General features: G+C 45.5%; 1 protein-coding gene across 3 annotated transcripts in view; it reads left to right on the plus strand.

The window, feature by feature from the left end:
- Positions 1–18666, plus strand: part of ZNF251 (zinc finger protein 251) — a 107031-nt gene that overhangs the window by 69889 nt on the left and 18476 nt on the right. Inside the window, exons 2-5 of one of the 3 annotated variants that reach the window (XM_050800879.1) lie at positions 1124–1188; positions 1839–1888; positions 2262–2391; positions 2812–2925. In XM_050800879.1, the coding sequence (XP_050656836.1) occupies positions 1856–1888; positions 2262–2391; positions 2812–2925 (277 nt within the window). In that variant the 5' untranslated portion in view covers positions 1124–1188; positions 1839–1855. Of the gene's footprint in view, positions 1–1123; positions 1189–1231; positions 1889–2261; positions 2392–2811; positions 2926–18666 lie in introns of those variants that run through there. The other 2 variants (XM_050800880.1, XM_050800878.1) reach the window with 2 other exon arrangements.

Here is an 18666-nt window from a genome sequence, read left to right on the forward strand (position 1 = left end):
CAAGTTCAGATATAAAATTTGTGCCTTGATTCTAACAGAGTGTACAGGGCCTACACTATATTCTGGGTGACAAGATAGTCCTTGGCTTTCCTTTCCTTCCTCTACCCCGTTTCTAAGCTGGCCTCCTCATCTTTATCAAGTGGTATTTTTTAAACCATGCTTTATTGTGTAGGGGCCAAGGGGAAAGTTCCTCTTTGCCCTCTGAAAGTTGACTGAAAACCAACTCATAAAAGGCAGATTTTTGGAGAAAAGGCAAATACATGGATTTATTATTTATTTATTTTTGAGATGGTGTCACCCAGGCTAGAGTGCAACGGCGCCATCTCGGCTCACTGCAACCTCCGCCTCCCTGCAACCTCCGCCTCCCGGGTTCAAGCGATTCTCCTGCCTCAGCCTCCCGAGTAGCCGGGACCACAGGCGCCACCACCCCCGGCCTTTACCGCCAGTTTTCACACCAAAAGGCGGGAGAACGTGAGTCATGTTTTTAGGTTGTATGACTGGCTTGGGGGTTCTGGTCTCTGTGACCCGCCTTGGGGAAAAGGGGTTCACCCTATGAGGAGCCTCGCGGGAGAACAGAACTGAGACTGGAGGGCTGGGAAGGTCGGAGGGAAACTGCCTCCCAGGCCTTCATTTTGGGGCGTTGTGTTCTGAGTCCCAATAATTGTGACATCTTCATAAGCGACTCTCTGGTGGTTATGGTGAATCGGGACACATGATGTGTGGTGACCCACGGAGGAACCGGGAGCGCAGCGGGGTTACGGTTCGGGAGGGGGTTTAGGGTTGGCCCGAGGCGGGCGCGGCCCGGACGAGCAGCGTCACAGCCCCAGACCCTCCGCTCAGCTGCCGCGGGCTCTCGCCCGCCGACCATAGACGGCGCGGGCCTCCCGTCATCCCAGAGCGGCCCGGGAAGAATCCGGGCGGGACCGCAGCTGGTTTCCGGTTCCCGGCGCTCTCCGAGGCGCACTGAGGCCCCGCAGGGGGCGGGGAAGTCTGCGTGTGCGCAGCTCGGCCCGGCCCGCCCTCGTCCTCCCGGGCCCGCCCTCGTCCTCCCGGGCCCGCCCTCGTCCTCCCGGGCCCGCCCCCTCCCCGGCTCAGGACCGGGTGCTGTGGGCGGGTCCACTCCGGGTTCGGTGCGGCTGCGCAGCTCCTCGGCGCTTCCTCGGTGGCTGCCCCGGGCCAAGCGAACAGGTGGGGCAGTGTTGGACCAGGAAGGAACGCCAAGCGGGCGGGCAGGCGGGGAGGGCGCGGGGAGGCGGCGGCCAGTCCAGGAGGGGCCTGTTCTGGGTGCCGCGGGAGCCACTGACGGGCTGCAGAGGCCGGGAGGAGGCGACCGCGGCGCGGCCCTAGGAGGCCGGGCTGAGGACCACAGCTGGCTTCCGGCCTCTCCCCGGAGCCTGGGGCCTTCGGCAGCACCCCCGTGGCCTCCCTCTCACGTCCTCAACCCTGGTGAGGCGGCACCCTCCCGTGGCTCTTTGCCCCAGGTTGGCCCAGGCAGGTAGAACAGCCCTGCACCCCATTTCCAGGGCCTTCAGCAGGTCTGGACACGGGAACTGCCAGCTTTTCACCCCTTAGCCGGGAGTCCCTGGATCCCCCCCGGGCTCTGGCTCCGGCCGTTCTGGGATTTCAGGAGTCTCTGAGCAGTAGGGCACATCGGCCTATGCTGCATAGTGACCTGCTTCCCACGACCCAGGAGGCCACACCAGCAGTCAGCTTCTGCCTCCTGGCCATCCTTCCACACCCCTGGTTGAATGGGGCTGAGCCTGAGTTCTCCCCACTGAAGGTAAGTTGGGGGAGACTTCAGGCCAGGGCAGTCTCCTGTCTTCTCTTGGAAACCAGAGCAGCCCATGCGCACAGAATGTCAGCCACAGTCCAGCTTCCAGGGCACCAGGTGAGTTAACCCTCCTTCCTGCCCACCTTTTCATCTTCATCCCCTTCCCAGTCAGAAGCTGCTGTTCTCTGGAGCCGTGAGCCCGGCAACTGGTAAGGCCAGCCAGGGGCTCATAGCAACCGTGAGGAAAGGGTTCTGAGATGTAGACTCCCCCTCCCACAGGGAGAGGGGCTCTGGCTCAGCTGGGTCCCCGTGTGGCTGAAGTTGGCTGGTCCTCAGCGCTCTGAGCTGCCCCATCAGGGACCTGCTGATACACAGTTCATACTGACCACTGCAGGGCTCTGGGTAGTGGGGCTCCACCAGGTCAGAGTCCTTTTAGTGCAGGCTGCTGCCCAGTGGGCATGGCCCGGGCAGCGGCGATGTGTTGTTGCAGGAGATGCCGCTGACGTTCCAGGATGTGGCCGTGTACTTCTCTCAGGCGGAGGGGCAGCAGCTGGGCCCCCAGCAGCGGGCGCTCTACAGAGATGTGATGCTGGAGAACTATGGGAACGTGGCCTCTCTGGGTGAGGCTCTCTGCACTTGGCCCGGTTCGCACTGGGGACCTCTAAGGAGCTTGGGAGGCTGCTTTGGCTCTTTGGATCCCAAAGAAGAGGGTCCTGCCCCTTGTCCCAAGTCTCAGTCTGATCTCTACAGAAGGAACATTTCCCATGGGAAAAGCCTGCCTTGCTCCTCAGTTCTAGGGACTTCCCTCCCTGTTGCCAGTGGCCCCACTGGTGTCCCTCCAGTGGCAGGAGAGCTAATGAGTGGATTCCCCTTCAGTACTTAGTCTCAGCCCACGGGCTCCCCTGACCAACATACATGCAGGCGTATACATGTGCACACAGGGCACATCTCTCCCCACCTGGCCTGGAAGACCCAGTGGGCAGTGTCCTGCCCCAGCTCCCCAGGCCATGCCAACTCACCAGTGTCCTCATCCTCAACAGGATTCCCTGTCCCTAAACCGGAGTTGATCTCCCAGCTGGAGCAGGGGAAGGAACTTTGGGTCCTGAATCTTCTGGGAGCTGAGGAACCAGAGATCTTGAAAAGCTGCCAGAAAGGTGAGAATTGATGGGATGCTAATCCTGGGAACAGCCTCCCAATCCTGCCTTATGAGGCTCCAAGTGTGGGACAGCTGGGGCATGGTGTTCATGTTAATGGCCTCCTCCAGGGGCAGTCTCACAGATACAGCCCCCTCGACAAATGTGAGCATGTGCACATGCTTTAGAAGTTTTATCTTGCTGGTCTGTTTCTTTGCTTTAAAAAATACATATATTTTTTCTGATCATATTTTTGTTTTGGTGATTACCTTGATAACAACTTTGTTCTCTTCTTTATATAATATACTTACTTACTTTTGACAATAGATGTTGGTTCCCTACCATGTCCTTTTGATTCCTCACCCCATTCTCTCCTTCATTTGCCAATTTTAGTCAGTAGTAGTTTTTTTTTTTTTTTGGAGACAGAGTCTCACTCTGTCACCAGGCTGGAGTGCAGTGGCACGATCTCAGCTCACTGCAAGCTCCGCCTCGCTGGTTCAAGGGATTCTCCTGCCTCAACTTCCCGAGTAGCTGGGACTACAGGCACCCGCAACTACGCCCAGCTAATTTTTGTATTTTTAGTAGAGATGGGGTTTCACCATGTTGGCCAGGATGGTCTGGATCTCTTGACCTCGTGATCCACCTGCCTTGGCCTCCCAAAGTGTTGGGATTACAGGCATGAGCCACCATACCCAACCAGTCAGTAGTAGTCTTTTTTTTGTTTTTGAGAAAGAGTCTTACCCTTAATTACCCAAGCTGGAGTGCTGTGGTACAATCTTGGCTCACTGCAACCTCCACCTACCAGGCTCAGGCAATCCTCCCACCTCAGCTTTCCAAGTAGCTAGGACTACAGGCACATGTCACCATACCTGGCTAGTTTTTTTTTTTTTTTTTTTTTTTGTAGAGACAGGGTTTCACCATGTTGCCCAAGCTAGTCTTAAACTCCTGAGATCAAATGATCCATGTCGACCTCCAAGAGTGCTGAGATTACAGGCGTGAGCCACTGCACCTGACCAGTAGTAGTCTTTTTTTAATGTTTACCTTTGTTCTATTGAGTATACATCTACTACTTGATATGTCAGCTCTAAGTATTATCTTTGACTCCCAGTTACTGAGACAGTCAACAAGCTTGTTCTACTTTTCTCCCTTTTCCTCCTCATTCCTTTCCCAGTTTTTGTTGGTTATATTGTTTCTATAATGTATATATTGTAGAAACAATTCAGAACATATAACACTTTACCACTCATATCCGCAGCTTTGTTACTGTCTTTTATCTGCAGTTAAGTATGTTATTAATAATTGTTTACCTCTGGTCCTTTTACCAAAAATTTCCCCGTCTCTTGGTTGGCTGGAGCTTGTCTTCTAGTTTGTTCAGAAAGGCTCGTGAAAAATACACCCCATATTTGTGCACATTCAAAATTGGTTGAATAAAGCCTTTGGTTTCTACATGTAAGAGCTAAGTGTATTGTAAAGTTATATCGTTTTCTCAAAGTGCAGCTTTAGGTGCATCTCACAAAATTTTAATATGTTGCATTTTCATTAACATTATAGTTCAAAACATCTAGTTTTTCTTGTGATTTCTTCTTTGACCCAATGATTATTTGGACACGCATTAATTTCCAAATAGTTGGTGTTTTCCTAGTTATCTTATTGTTATTGTCATTTAATTCCATTGTGGTCAGAGAACATACTCTGTATTATTTCATTCCTTTCATATTTGTTGCTTCCTGTTTTATGACCCCAAATGTGGTTTCTCCTGATACAAATACCATGTGCACTGAAAAAGAACGTGTATTCTGACATTTTGGGGTTAGATAAATATCAGTTAAGTCAAGATGGTTGATGGTATTGTTTGTGTCTTCTGTATCCTTGCTGATTTTTTTGTTTAGTTATTCTTTCAGTTGCTGAGAGGGGGGTGTTAAAATACAGAAGTATGATTGTGGAATTGTCTTTTCTTCCCTTTAATTTTTGTAGTGTTGGCTTCATGTATCTTGAAGCTGTATTATAAGGCTCATTTGCACTTATGACTATCATTATGAGAGATAAGAGAATTCCTGTTTGTCTCTGGTAATATATTTTGTTTTGAAATATATTTTATCTAATATTAATGTAGCAACTCCTTCCTTCTTATACTTACTGTTAGCATAGTATATCTTTTTTCATCCTTTTAATTTCAACCTGTGTCTTTACACTTAGAGTGAATCTCTTGCAGATGTCATACAATTGGGTCTTGTTTCTTCATCCTAACAATCTTTGTCTTTTAATTGTAGTGTGTAGTCTGTTAATGTTTAATGTAATTTTTGATACGGTTCAGGAATGCACTCGTGCATGATATTTTTTATTTACATTTACCTCTTCTGTTTTTTAAATTCCTTTTTCCTGCCTTTATTTGGGTTATTTGAATACTTTTTAGAACTCCATTTAAATTTTATTACTTGCTTTTTACGTAATATTTTTGCATTATTTTTTACAGTGATTTTCCTAAGGTTTACAGTATACGTAAGTTTCCACAGTTTACTTACAGTTCATTTATGTACTACTTCACATAAATCCAGAAATCTTGTAACCATCCTTCCCATCCTTTTCGTTATAGTTGTTATGCGTAATACATCTACATACATTTTAAACTCAGAAAGACAATGTTATAATTTCGGTTTTAAACAGTTATATAGTTTATAAAAAACTAAAAGGAAAAAGGCCAAAAAAATAATATTTTAGCTGTTCTGGCATGTAAGGAGCTTAGAATTCATCACTGTGTCCTAACAAGTAAAAAGCTGAACAAACTGAAAAATCAACAAATCTTAGCTCTATCAGAGAGGTGTGAGGTCAGAGGACAAGTCACTGCTCTCAAAACTGGAGAGGTATGGCCGGGCGCAGTGGCTCACACCTGTAATCCCGGCACTTTGGGAGGCTGAGGCAGGTGGATCAATTGAGGACATGAGTTCAAGACCAACCTGGCCAACATGGTGAAACCCCATCTCTATTAAAAACACAAAATTAGCTGGGCGTGGTGGTGGGTGCCTGTAATCCCAGCTGCTCGGGAGGCCGAGGCAGGAGAATCGCTGAAACTCAGGAGATGAAGGTTGCAGTGAGCCAAGATTGCACCACTGTACTCCAGCCTGAGTGACAGAGCGAGACTCTGTCAAAAAAAAAAAAAAAAAAAAAAAATTGGAGAGATAAACAGGCAGATACAAAGAATCACAACCACAACTTGTGAGCAATAATCTCCCAGGTAACCAGTGGCCAGATGGGTAAGCCTAAAATGTAATTGGCAAATTGTTAGAGGCTCAGTGTGGACAACTCTGAAAAAAAAACTCCAGGGAGACCCAGTCATGGGAGGACCCCATGCTTTTGTGAGTTTTACCTCCAGGGGCTCTATTAGGTACTGACAGTGAATATCAGAGAAAAATCTCCTTGTGCTTCTGGCAGGAGGAAGTGAAAAGGAACTACTTTGGAATATACCATTCTGTTATTAACAAGACCTGCCCTCAGGAGAAACAATTTTACCAGGGCCTAACCTGCTGGTGTTTTTATCAGAACTTAACCTATCTGGGTGAAAGGAAATACCTAACACTGGCTACTTCTAGATATTCTGTCCCACCTGATGGTGGGTGGGGGAAACTGAAAAGCACTTGGGAAGTTCATAGTCCAGGGACACAAGCTTGGCAAGACTGAGCCCTACTCATAGTGTCATAGAACGCTTTCCCACCCCAACACCTGAAAACATGGTGAAAACCTATTTACTGCAATTCCTTTTACCCACTATATCATGTCTACCTATCAACAGAAAATTACAAAGCATACTAAAAGGCAGAAAATACAGTCTGAAGAGACTGAACAAGCATTAGAACCAGAGTCAGTCGTGGCAGGAGTGTTGGAGTAATCAGACCAGGAATTTTTTTAAAACTATGATTAACATGCTAAGGGCTTTAATGGAAAAAGTAGACAGTATACAAAAACAGATTGATAATGTAGGCAGAGAGATTAAAATTTTAAGAAGCTGGATGTGGTGGCACATACCTGTATTTGCAACTCATAGTGTAGCAGGATTGCTTGAGCCCAGGAGTTCAAGGCCAGCCTCGGCAGCATAGCGAGATTGTCTGTCTTAAAAAACAAAAAAGAAAATAAAAGAAAATTTAAAGAATTTTTTAAATGCTAGAGAGCAAAAACACCGTAACAGAAAGGAAGAGTGCCTTCGACGGACTCAGTAGTAGATGGGACAGGGCTTCCAAGAGATTGTTATTTGAAAGTGGACTTGGATTAGCTCTAAATGCAGATTGCAAACCAATTTAAAAAGTTAAAAAAGAAGTATAGTTGATATGCTAAAAAAGGATACAAAATGGAATTACATATAATAGAATGCTCAGGTAAACCCACAAAAGGTAGAAAAAGCATGGAAAACAGAAATAGGAATGAAGAACAAGGGCAAAAAGTAGAAAATGGTAACAGATGTGGTAGATGTTAATTCAGCAACATCAGTAATCACCTTTTTAATTTTTTTTTTTAATTTTTTTGAGACAGGGTCTCACTGTCCCCCAGGGTGGAGTGCAGTGGCACAGTCCCAGTCTGTTGAAAGCTTTGACCTCCCAGGCTCAAGTGATCCTCCCACCACAGCCTCCCGGGTAGCTGGGACTACAGGCATGTACTACCACACCTGGCTAATTTTTGTGTTTTGTAGAGACAGGGTTTCACCATATTGCCCAGGCTGGTCTCGACCTCCTGGTCTCAAGAGATCCACCCACCTTGGCCTCCCAAAGTGCTGGGATTACAGGCATGAGCCATCGTACTCAGCCAATAATCCCCTTTTTAAAAAGTTATTTGTTTTTTTAGAGATGGGGTCTTACTCTGTTGCTCAGACTAGAATGCAGTAGCTTGATCATGACTCACGGCAGCCTTGACCCCCTGGGCTCAAGCAATCCTCCCACATCAGCCTCCCGGGCAGCTGGGACTACAGGTACATGTCACCACATCCACCTCTTTTTTTATTTTTGTAGAGATCAGGTCTCACTGTTTTGCCCAGGTTGGTCTCAAACTCTTGAGCCTCAAGCAATCCTCCTGCCTTGGCCTCCTAAAGCACTGGTATTACAGGCCACAGTGCCTGGCCCCAACTGTGTTTTCTATAAGGAACCAACTTTGGCCAGGAGTGATGGCTCACACCTGTAATTCCAGCACTTTGGGAGGCTGAGGTGGGAGGATCCCTTGAGCCTGGGAGTTTGAGACCAGCCTAAACAACATAGTGATAACTCATCTCATCGAAAAGTTAAAAAACTTAGCTTGGTGTGATGTTGTGCACCTGTAAGTCTCAGCTACTCAAGAGGCTGATGTGGTAGGATTGCTTGAGCCCGGGAGGTTGAGGTTGCAGTGAGCTGTGATTGCACCACTGCATTCCAGCCTGGGCAACAGAGCAAGACCCCATTGCAAAGAAAAAAGAAACCTGCTGTCTCATGACAAGATCTTGCCATGAACAAAAAATAAAAGAAGCTCACTTTAAACATAAAAACACATATATATTAAAAGTAAAGGGATGGAGAAAGACAGTAATCCAAAGTAAGCGGAAATATCTTACTACTTTAGACACAGCAGACTTCAGAGAAAGGAAAGTTATTGGGGTAAAGAAGGGCATTACATGATGATAAAGGGGTTGATTCGTCAGGAAAACGTAACAGTTCTTAAGGTGTATGTGCCTAACTACAGCATCAAAATATGTGAGGTTGGCCAGGCATGGTGGCTAATACCTGTAATCCCAGCACTAGGAGGCTAAGGTGGGCAGATCACTTGAGGTCAGGAGTTCAAGACTAGCCTGCCCAACATGATGAAACCCCATCTCTACTAAAAACACAAAAATTAGCCAGGCATGGTGGAGTGCGCCTGTAATCCCAGCTACTTGAGAGGCTAAGGCAGGAGAGTCACTTGAATCTGGGAAGTGGAGGTTGCAGTGAGCCAAGATTGCACCATTGCACTGCAGCCTGGGCAATAGAGTGAGACTCCATCTCAAAAAAAAAAAAAAAAAAAGTGAGGTTGCCAAGTGTGGTAGTCATGCCTGTAATCCCAGCACTTTGGGAGGCCAAGATGGGCAGATCACTTGAGCCTGGGAGGTTGAAGCTGCAGTGAACTATAATCACATCACTGCACTCCAGGCGGGGCAACTGAGTGAGACCCTATCTCTAAAAACAACAAAACCAGCTGGACATGGTGACTCATGCCTATAATCCCAGCACTTTGGGAGGCTGAGGCGGGTGGATCACCTGAGGTCAGGAGTTCAAGACCAGACTGACCAACATGGAGAAACCCCATGTCTACTAAAAATACAAAATTAACCAGGTGTGGTGGCTCATGCCTGTAATCTCAGTTACTCGGGAGGCTGAGGCAGGAGAATTGCTTGAACCCAGGAGGCGGAGGTTGCAGTGAGCCAAGATTGCACCATTGCACTTCAGCCTGTGCGACAGAGCGAGACTGTCTGAAACAACAGCAACAACAACAACAAAATATGTGATGCAAAAACTGATAGAACTACAAGGGGAAGTAGATGAATCACTGTCTACAGTTGGAGACTCCAGCACCCTCTATCATAAATGGACAGATCCAGCAGGATGTAGTTGAATTTAAGAGCACATCACATCAATCAACTGGGAATAATTTACATCTGTAGACTGCTTCATCCAGCAATGGCAGAATGCACATTCCTGCCAAGCTCATATGAAACATTCACTAAGATAGACCACATTCTGGGCCACAAAACCTACTCTAACATAGTTAAAAGAATAGAAGACATACAATGTCTGTTCTCAGACCACAATGACATTAAACTAGAAATGAAACCAAAAAGATAGCTAGAAAATCCTAAAGTACTTGGCAAATAAACAACACACTTCCAAATAACACGAGTCAAAGAGATCTCAAGAGAAATTTTAGAATATTTTGAATTAAGTGAAAATGAAAATAAAACTTACCAAAATTTGTGGAATGCTGTGAATGCAGTGCTTAGAGGGAAATGTATAGCATTGATGACTGTATGTATTAGAAAATGGGAAAGATCTAAAATCAATAATGTAAGCTTTCACTCTAGGAAACTAGAAAAAGAAGAGCAAATTAAATCCAAAGTAGACAGAAGAAAAGAAATAAAAATTCAAGCAGAAATCAATGAAATGGAAAACAGGAAATCAATAGAGAAAATCAACAAAACCAGAAGATGGTTTGAAAAACAATAAATCAGTAAACCTTTAGCCAGACTTAAGAAAAAGAAGAGAGAGGACACAAAATACTAATATCAGAAAGGAAAGAGGGGACATCACTACAGAGATGTCCCACAGACTTTTAAAGGGTAATAAAAAAAGATGAACAACTGTGCCCAAATTTCATAAATGAACCAATTCCTTGAAGGACACAATCTCAAACGTGGGAAGAAATAGACAATCTGAATAGGGCTATGTCTATTAAATAAGTCAAATCAACAATAACCTTCCAAAATAGAGTCCACTGGGCTCAGATGGGTTCACTTACGAGTTCTACCAAACATTTAAGGAAGAAATTATACCAGTTCTCTACAATCTGTTCCAGAAAATAAAAACGGAGGAAATACTTCCTAACTCATTATATGAGGTCAGCATTACCCACCCAAATGCCAAAACCAGACATTACAAGAAAAGGAAACTACAGACAAATGCCTCTTGTGAACATAAATGCAAAAATTCCAACAAAATATTAGCAAATCAAATTCAATAATGTATAAAAAGAATTATATACCATGACCAAGTGGGATTTGTCCCAGGTTAACAAGGCTGGTCCAACATTAGGAAATAAATTAATGTAATGTGATATACCACATCAATAGGCTGAAGAAGGATCACATGGTCATATCAGTAGATGCAGAGAAAGCATTTGACAAAAGCCAGCCTCGATTCATGATTACAAATTCAACAAACTAGGAATACAGAGGAACTTCCTCAAGTTGATAAAGAGCATCTACTGAAAACCTACAGCTAACATCATACTTCATGGTTAAAAAAAAAAACTTAAAGCTTTTCCACTAAGATTAGGAACAAGGCATGGATGTCCCCTCTCACCACTGCTGCATTGCACTAGAAGTCCCAGTTAATGCAGTAAGACAGAAAAGGAAATAAAAGGTATACACATTGGGAAGGAGGAGATAAAACTGTTTACAAATGATCATCTGTGTGGAAAATCGGAATGAGTCAGCAAAAAGACCTCCTACAACTAATAAGTGATTGTAGCAAGGTTGCAGGATACAAAGTTAATATACAAATGTTAATCATTTTCCTTTATACTAGCAATGAAGAAGTGGAATTTGAAATTAAAAACACATTATTTACATTAGCACCACCAAAGATAAAATACTTAGGTGTAAGTCTAACAAAATATGTGCAAAATCTATGAGGAAAAATACAAGACTGATAAGAATATATCAAAGAAGAACTAAATAAATGAGATATTCTATGTTCATGGATAGGAAAACTCAGTATTATCACGATGTCAGTCCTTCTCAGCTTGATTTATGTATTCAACACACTCTCAATCACAACCTCAGGGGCTAGTTGTGGTTTATAACTATAATCCAGCACTTTGGGAGGCCAAGGCAGGAGGATCGCTTGAGCCCAGGTGTTTAAGACCAGCCTAGGTAACAGCGAGACGCCATATCTACAAAAAATTTTTTTTGTTAGCTAGGCCTGGTGGCATGTGCCTATATTCCCAGCTATTTGGGAGGCTGAGGTGGGAGGACTGCTTGAGCCTAGGTGTTTGAGGTTTCAGTAAGTTATGATCATGCCACTGTATTCCAGCCTGGCTGACACAGCAAGACCATGTCTCTAAAAAAAAAAACCCCAAAAAACTCAGCAGGTTATTTTGTGGATATTAGCAAACTGATTCTGATGTTTATAAGGAGAGGTAAAAGACCCAGAATAGTCAACTCAACATTGAAGGAGAAGAGCAAAGTCGAAAGACCCATGCTACCCAATTTCAGTACTTTGACTGTAAAGCCACAGTGATCAAGACAGTGCGATATTGGTCAAAAAAAACAGAAAAAATAGATCAGTGAAACAGAGCAGAGAGCCCAGATATAAACCTGCATAAACATATGCAACTGAGCTTTGACAAGGGAACAAACACACCTCAATGTAGAAAGGATAATCTTTTCAACAAATGATTCTGGAACAACTGAACATCCACATGCCAAAAAAAGAGAATCTAGACACCCTTCGCAAAAAATTAACTTAAAATGTGTCTTATTCTGCTCAGACTCAATACCACAAGCTGGGTGCTTAAAACACTAACTTTCCTCCACTTCCCTTCCCCTCCCCCTCCCCGTCCCCCTCCATATGGAGGCTTTGGTCACCCAGGTCAGAGTGCAGTGGCATGATCTCAGCTCACTGCAACCTCCAGCTCCCGGGTTCAAGTGATTATCCTGCCTGAGCCTCCTGAGTAGCTGGGATTACAGGCACCTGCCACCATGCCCAGCTGGTTTTGTACTTTTAGTAGAGATGGGGTTTTGCTATGTTGGCCGTGCTGGTCTTGAACTCCTGACCTCAGGTGATCTGCCCACCTTGGCTTCCCAAAGTGCTGGGATTACAGACGTGAGCCACCATGCCCAGCCTTATTTTCTTACAGTTCTGGAGGCTACACATCCAAGATCAGTGTGTTAGCATGGTTAGTTTCTGGTGAGGGATCTCTCTTTCTAGGTTACAGATGACTGCCTTCTCACTGTGTCCTCACATGGCAGAGAGAGAAAGGGCAAGTTCTTCTAAGAGCACTAATTCTGCCATGACGACCCTCATGACCTCATCTAACTCAAATGATCTCTCAAATGCCCCATCTCCAAACGTCATCACATTGAGGCTTCAACTTGTGAATTTGGGGTAAGCAGGACACATTTCATTCCATAGAAAAATGGATCATCTAAATATAAACCACAAAACTATGAAACTTCTAGATGATAATATAGGAGAAAAAGAGATGACCTTGGTTTGACAATGAGTTTTTAGGTGCAACACCAAAGGCACAATCCATGGAAGAAATAATTGACAAGCTGTACTTCATTAAAATTACAAAATTCTGCTCTGTAAAAGACAACATCAACTTTGGGATCTCTACTAAAAATACAAAAACCAGCCGGGTGTGGTGGCAGGTGCCTGTAATTCTAGCTACTCCAGAGGCTGAGGCAGGAGAATCGCTGGAAGCTGGGAGGCAGAGGTTGCAGTGAGCCGAGATTGAGCCACTGCACTCCAGCCTGGGCGATAGAGTCAGACTCCATCTCAAAAAAAAAAAAAAAAAAAGACAATGTCAAGAGAATGAGAAACAGTCCATAGATTGGGAGAAGATATTTGTAAAAGGCACATATAAACTACCATTATCCAAAATATGCAAAAAAACTCAAGAAAACGAACAGCCCAATTTAAAACATGGGTTAAAGGCCTGAATAGACTCCGGATGGAAGGAGATACCCAGATGACAGGCGGGCATTGTGAGATCAGTGTCACATGTCTCTAAGGAACTGCAAATTAAAACAATGAGATTCCACTGCACACCTACTAGAATGGCCAAAATCCACGTCACTGATAACCCCCAGTGCTGGCCAGGATGTGGAACAGGAACTCCCATTCATTGCAGGTGGGGGATCAAAACGGTGGCCACTCTGGAAGACAGTTCGACAGTCTTACAAAACTAAACATACCTTTACCATGTGATCCAGCAGTTTTGTCCCTTTGTATTTACCCAAATGAATTGAAAATTTATGTCCACACAAAATCCTGCACACAGATATTTATGGCAGCCTTATTCATAATTTCATAATTACCAAAACTCGTAAGCAACCGAGATGTTCTTCAGTAGATGAGCGGGTAAATAAACCAGTGGCATATGCAGAGAATGGAATCATATTCAGGGATAAAAAGAAATGATTGACTGGACACAGTGCCTCATTCCTGTAATCCCAGTACTTTGGGAGGCCAAGGTGGGCGGGTCACTTGAGGTCAGGAGTTCAAGACTAGCCTGGCCAATATGGTGAAGCCCCACAAAAATTAGCTGGGTTTGGTGGCATGCACCTGTAATCCTAGCTACTAAGGAGGCTGAGGCAAGAGAATCGCTTGAACCCGGGAGGCGGAGGTTGCAGTGAGCTGAGATGGCACCGCTGCACTCCAGCCTGGGCGAAAAGGTGAAACTCAATCTCAATAATAAAATAAATAAAATATAAATAAAAATAAATGAGCCACCAAGCTATGAAAAGACAGAGGAACCTTAAATGCACATTACCAAGTGAAGGCAGTTAGTCTGAAAAGATTATACAGTTGGCCTTTGAACAACATGGGTTTGAATTTCCCAGGTCCACTTATATGTGGATTTTTTCAACCAAACACATGTGAAACCCACATGTCCAGAGGGCTGACTTCATGTAAGTGGATTCTGAAAGGCCAGCTATGGAACTTGAGTATGCATGGATGTGGGTATACATGGGGGGTCTTGGGCTGAATCCCCTTTGTTTACCAACGGACACCTATACTGCATGATTCCAACTATATGACATTCTGGATGAGGCAAAACTAGAGAGAGCAAAAAGGTCAGCAGTGCCAAGGAGCAGAGAAGCAGGGTGGAGCCAGAGGATTTTCAGGGCAGTGACACTAGTCTATATAGTACTACAGAGGTAGATGCAAAACCCATAGATCACGCAGCTCCGAGAGTGAGCCCTAAACTGAGAGTTTAGATAGTAATGATGTGTCAGTGTGGGTTCATTCATTGTGATGCTGTATCACTGTGTTGCGGGAGGTAAGTAGTGGGGGAGGTGTGTGTGTGTGGGGGGTGTATGTAGGAACTGTGTTTTCTGCTTAATATTGCTGTGAAATGCTCTAAAAATAAAAGTATTTTCAAACAATCTCGTGTTTCCCCAGATTTTCCATCTCTAGTGCTCTTCATCCCTTTCTGACGATCTGAGATTCTAGCTGGCATCATTTCCCTTCAGCCTAAAGACCTTTGCATTTCTCATGGTGCGAGTCTGCTGCCCCAGTTCTTAGTTTTCTCGTGTATGAAAGTACTTTTATTTTGCTTTTTTTTTTTTTTTTTCCTTTTCCCATTCAGCACTTTAAAGCTGCTATTTTACTCTTTTCTGGCCTCCTTGGCTTTCGATGAGGAGTCACCACGGGATCCCTGGCTGGTGGTGTGTCTTGGGTCACTCTCCTGCTTTCCAGGCGAGCTGCCTGTTGGTTCGGTTCCCAGCAGGTAGACTCTGATGGGCTGCAGCACCGGCCTCTTGGGTTTTCCTCTGCTAGGTGTTCATACAGCATCTTGATCCTGTAGATTTCTGTCTTTCATCAAATTTGGGTAACTTTTGACCATTATTTCTTCACATTTCTTTCTGTACCATTCCCTCTCTGGTCTCCTTAGATACCAATTATAAGTGACCATTTGAATTATGTAACAGGTTTGTAAGGCTGTTTATTATTTTAAAAATATTTTTATCTGTATTCTTCCGATAATTTCTGTTCATCTCGATTAAAGTTCACTTACTCTCCTTTATTGTGCCCATTCAGCTGTTAGTCCGTCAAGTAATGCTTTATTTCAGAAATTCTGTTTTTCAGTTCCAGGATGACCATTTTATTTTTTATTATTTCTGTGTCTCTGCTGAGACTTTTGACTCCCTGAGATTTTCCTGTTTTGTTTTACTTCACTGAGGATAATTATAATTCCTGTTTTTAAATCCTTGTCTGTTAGTTTCAACGTCTGACTCATTTCAGGGTCAGATGGCTGATTTCCTTTTCTCACAAAAATGTGCTCTATTTTCTTGGTTCTTTATGTGTTTGTTAAATTTGGAGTAGAGACTGTGGATTCTGTACGTATGGGTATTTGCGTATCTGCGTCTGTGTGTATGTGCGTTTACACATGTGAGCATGTGTGTGCGTATGAGTGTGTGTGTGCCTCTGTGCAGCTGGTCACCAGCATGTACCTTCACAAGTTACATTTTGCTGGCATTATCCACGAGCTGTCACCACTGTGGCCTGGGCACCGAGCTTTCTGAGGCTTGTGTGTTGGCTTGTCCCAGGGCTCTGCCATCGTCAGTATTGGCCCCGCTCACAGATACTCTTTCCTGGGTTGGGCCAGCTCCTTTTGGACACTTTAGAGATCCATCTCGGGCCCATCTGCGTTTGTGGTGCTGCTTTTCTGTGGCCCCTTCCGGGTACTGGGACTGTTCCCTTTTGGCATTGCATTTGGCAGCACTTCTGAGGAGCTCAGCCTCCAGGGCCTCCTGTTGTCCTTTTTTTTTTTATTTATTTCATTATTTTTATTTATTTATTTTTTTCTGTTTTTTGCTGTTTTTGTTTGTTTGTTTGTTTGAGACGGAGTTTTGCTCTTCTTGCCCAGGCTGGAGTGTCATGGCACCATCTTGGCTTGTCACAGCCTCCGCCTCCCGGGTTCACGGGATTCTCCTGCCTCAGCCTCCTGGGTAGCTGGGACTGCAGGCGCTCACCACCACGCCCAGATAATTTTGTATTTTTAGTAGAGACGGGGTTTCACCATGTTGGTCAGGCTGGTCTCGAACTCCTGAGCTCAGGCGATCTGCCCGCCTCGGCCTCCCAAGGTGCTGGGATTACAGGTGCGAGCCACCGTGCCAGCCTATTTTTACTTTTTTGATATTTAGTCTTGTTCTGTTGCCCAGGCTGGAGTGCAGTGGTGCCATCTTGGCTCAGTACAATTTCTGCCTCCCAGGTTCAAGTGATTCTCCTGCCTCAGCCTCCCAAGTAGCTGGGACTATAGGCGCCCGCCACCACGCCCTGCTAATTTTGTTTTTAGTAGAGATGGGGTTTCACCATGTTGGCCAGGATGGTCTTGAACTCCCTACCTCAGGTGATCCACTCGCCTCAGCCTCCCAAAGTGCTGGGATTACAGGCATGAGCCACCACGCCCAGCCTGAAAATGCAGTTAAAAAAAAAAATTTATTTTGCTTGTTTGTATTTTTCTGTTGTTATTTTTATGGTTTCTTGAAGACATGAGAAGATTCAGAGCTAAACTTTGTTCCCACTGGGACCAGATAATGAAATTCTTTTTGTTTTTTTGAAACAGCCTCGCTGTGTCACCAAGGCTGGAGTGCAGTGGCGCGAACTTGGCTCGCTGCAACCTTACCCTCCCCGGTTCAAGTGGTCCTCCCACCTCAGCCTCCTGAGCGGGACTACAGGTGCACTCCAGCACACCCAGATGATGTTTGTATTTTTAGTAGGGACAAGGTTTCACCATATTGATCAGGCTGGTGTTGAACTCCTGGGCTCAAGCAATCCACCTGCCTTGGCCTCCCAAAGTGCTGGGATTATAGCATCAAAACACATGAGGTTTCTGGGTGCCGTGGTCACGCCTGTAATTCCGGCACTTTGGGCATTTTTGTTTCCATTTAGTTCATATGTCAAGCATAGGCTATTTCAGCAAAATAAGATTCCTAGCATCCCTGGGCTCTATATTTTGTAGAGAGCTCTGTAGGTTGGAGTCTAGTTGCAAGTCCATAGTTGGGGCAGAGGCAACCCTTTTGATCCTAGTTTGTGGGGGGTGGAGTTGTGATTTGTGATCCTAGTTTGGGGGGTGGAGTCATGAAGGGAGTCTGCAGCGGGGAGGGTCTGTGTTCTCAGTGTTGAAGTTGGAGCGATGTCATCCCCCTTGAGATGGGGGCCATCCAGGTGGATGGATGGTGTGCCCCCAGTTGGCCACCCCTGTCAGGAAGGCCTTGTAGTTCCCTGGGAGGGCTGCTCTGCGCATCTCTCGCGCTGTTTCAAGTATCACCCTGCATTTATGGTGATCCCTCGCAGACTAAGGTGAGGAAGCCCTAGGAGGCAACTTCTTCCCAAACAGGTGCCCCCACAAGGTTGCCCTGCACAAGAGAACTGTCCTGTTTCCACAAACAGGTGCCCCCCGAGGTTGCTTTGAATGAGAAAACTGTCCTGTTTGCACTTGCCTGACTGAGTCTAAATCTATGGGCAGAAGGCAGTTTGGACTTGCAGGCATGTTGCATCACAAGGCTGCCAATTCGACTGACTCGGCCAGGTCCTCCAACACCATGAGCAAGGGGCTGGGTATGAGTAAAGCCACACACCCTCCTGGAGTTTGGGAAGACCCTTCGTGTCAGGTCAGCCTGGTCCCGCAGGTGCCATTTCCATGCAGCAAGGTGGCACCTGCCTGTGCTGGGTGGGAGGTGTCCTGAGCTGTGGCGTGGTGGGGATCGGAGTCCACAGGGGTGCTGCTTCCACTCATTGTGGGACCCTCAGTTTCTAATTGCGCCCAATAGGCAGATAGCATTTGCCTTTCTAGGGGGCATATTGAGCTGCTCTTTGGGGCTCATTTAGTTCAGAACCCTATGGGCAACCAGGTGGACCATGTTTTCTCCACAGACTCCATGAGGCAGAGTGGGTGTCGCCAGAGCTTCCACGCAAGAGTGGGACCTGGAGGCATGGTGGCATGGTGTGCTGGGCTGCCTGCCAGGCCGGGCAAGGGCTGTGGGGCCTCCCCACTGAGAGGTGGTTGTTTTACAGGTTATAGCATAAAAGGGTCTGGGTATTAAAGTAAGATATGGAAACTCTTGTCTCCAAAACATGAAGAATCCAAATCGATGTGTCTGTCGAAGACCTGTGGGTGGTATCAGTGTCAGTAGTTTATGTTTAACAGTTAATAGGATCTGCTGCACCCTGACCAGACAGTGCCCAAGAATTTTACTGAAGGCACTGGCCCCTGTATTTTATGTGGGGTGATACCATAACCCTTTTTTTTTTTTTTTTTTTTTTG

The sequence above is a fragment of the Macaca thibetana genome, chromosome 8, assembly GCF_024542745.1.
Source record: "Macaca thibetana thibetana isolate TM-01 chromosome 8, ASM2454274v1, whole genome shotgun sequence".
NCBI classification, from domain to species: domain Eukaryota; kingdom Metazoa; phylum Chordata; class Mammalia; order Primates; family Cercopithecidae; genus Macaca; species Macaca thibetana.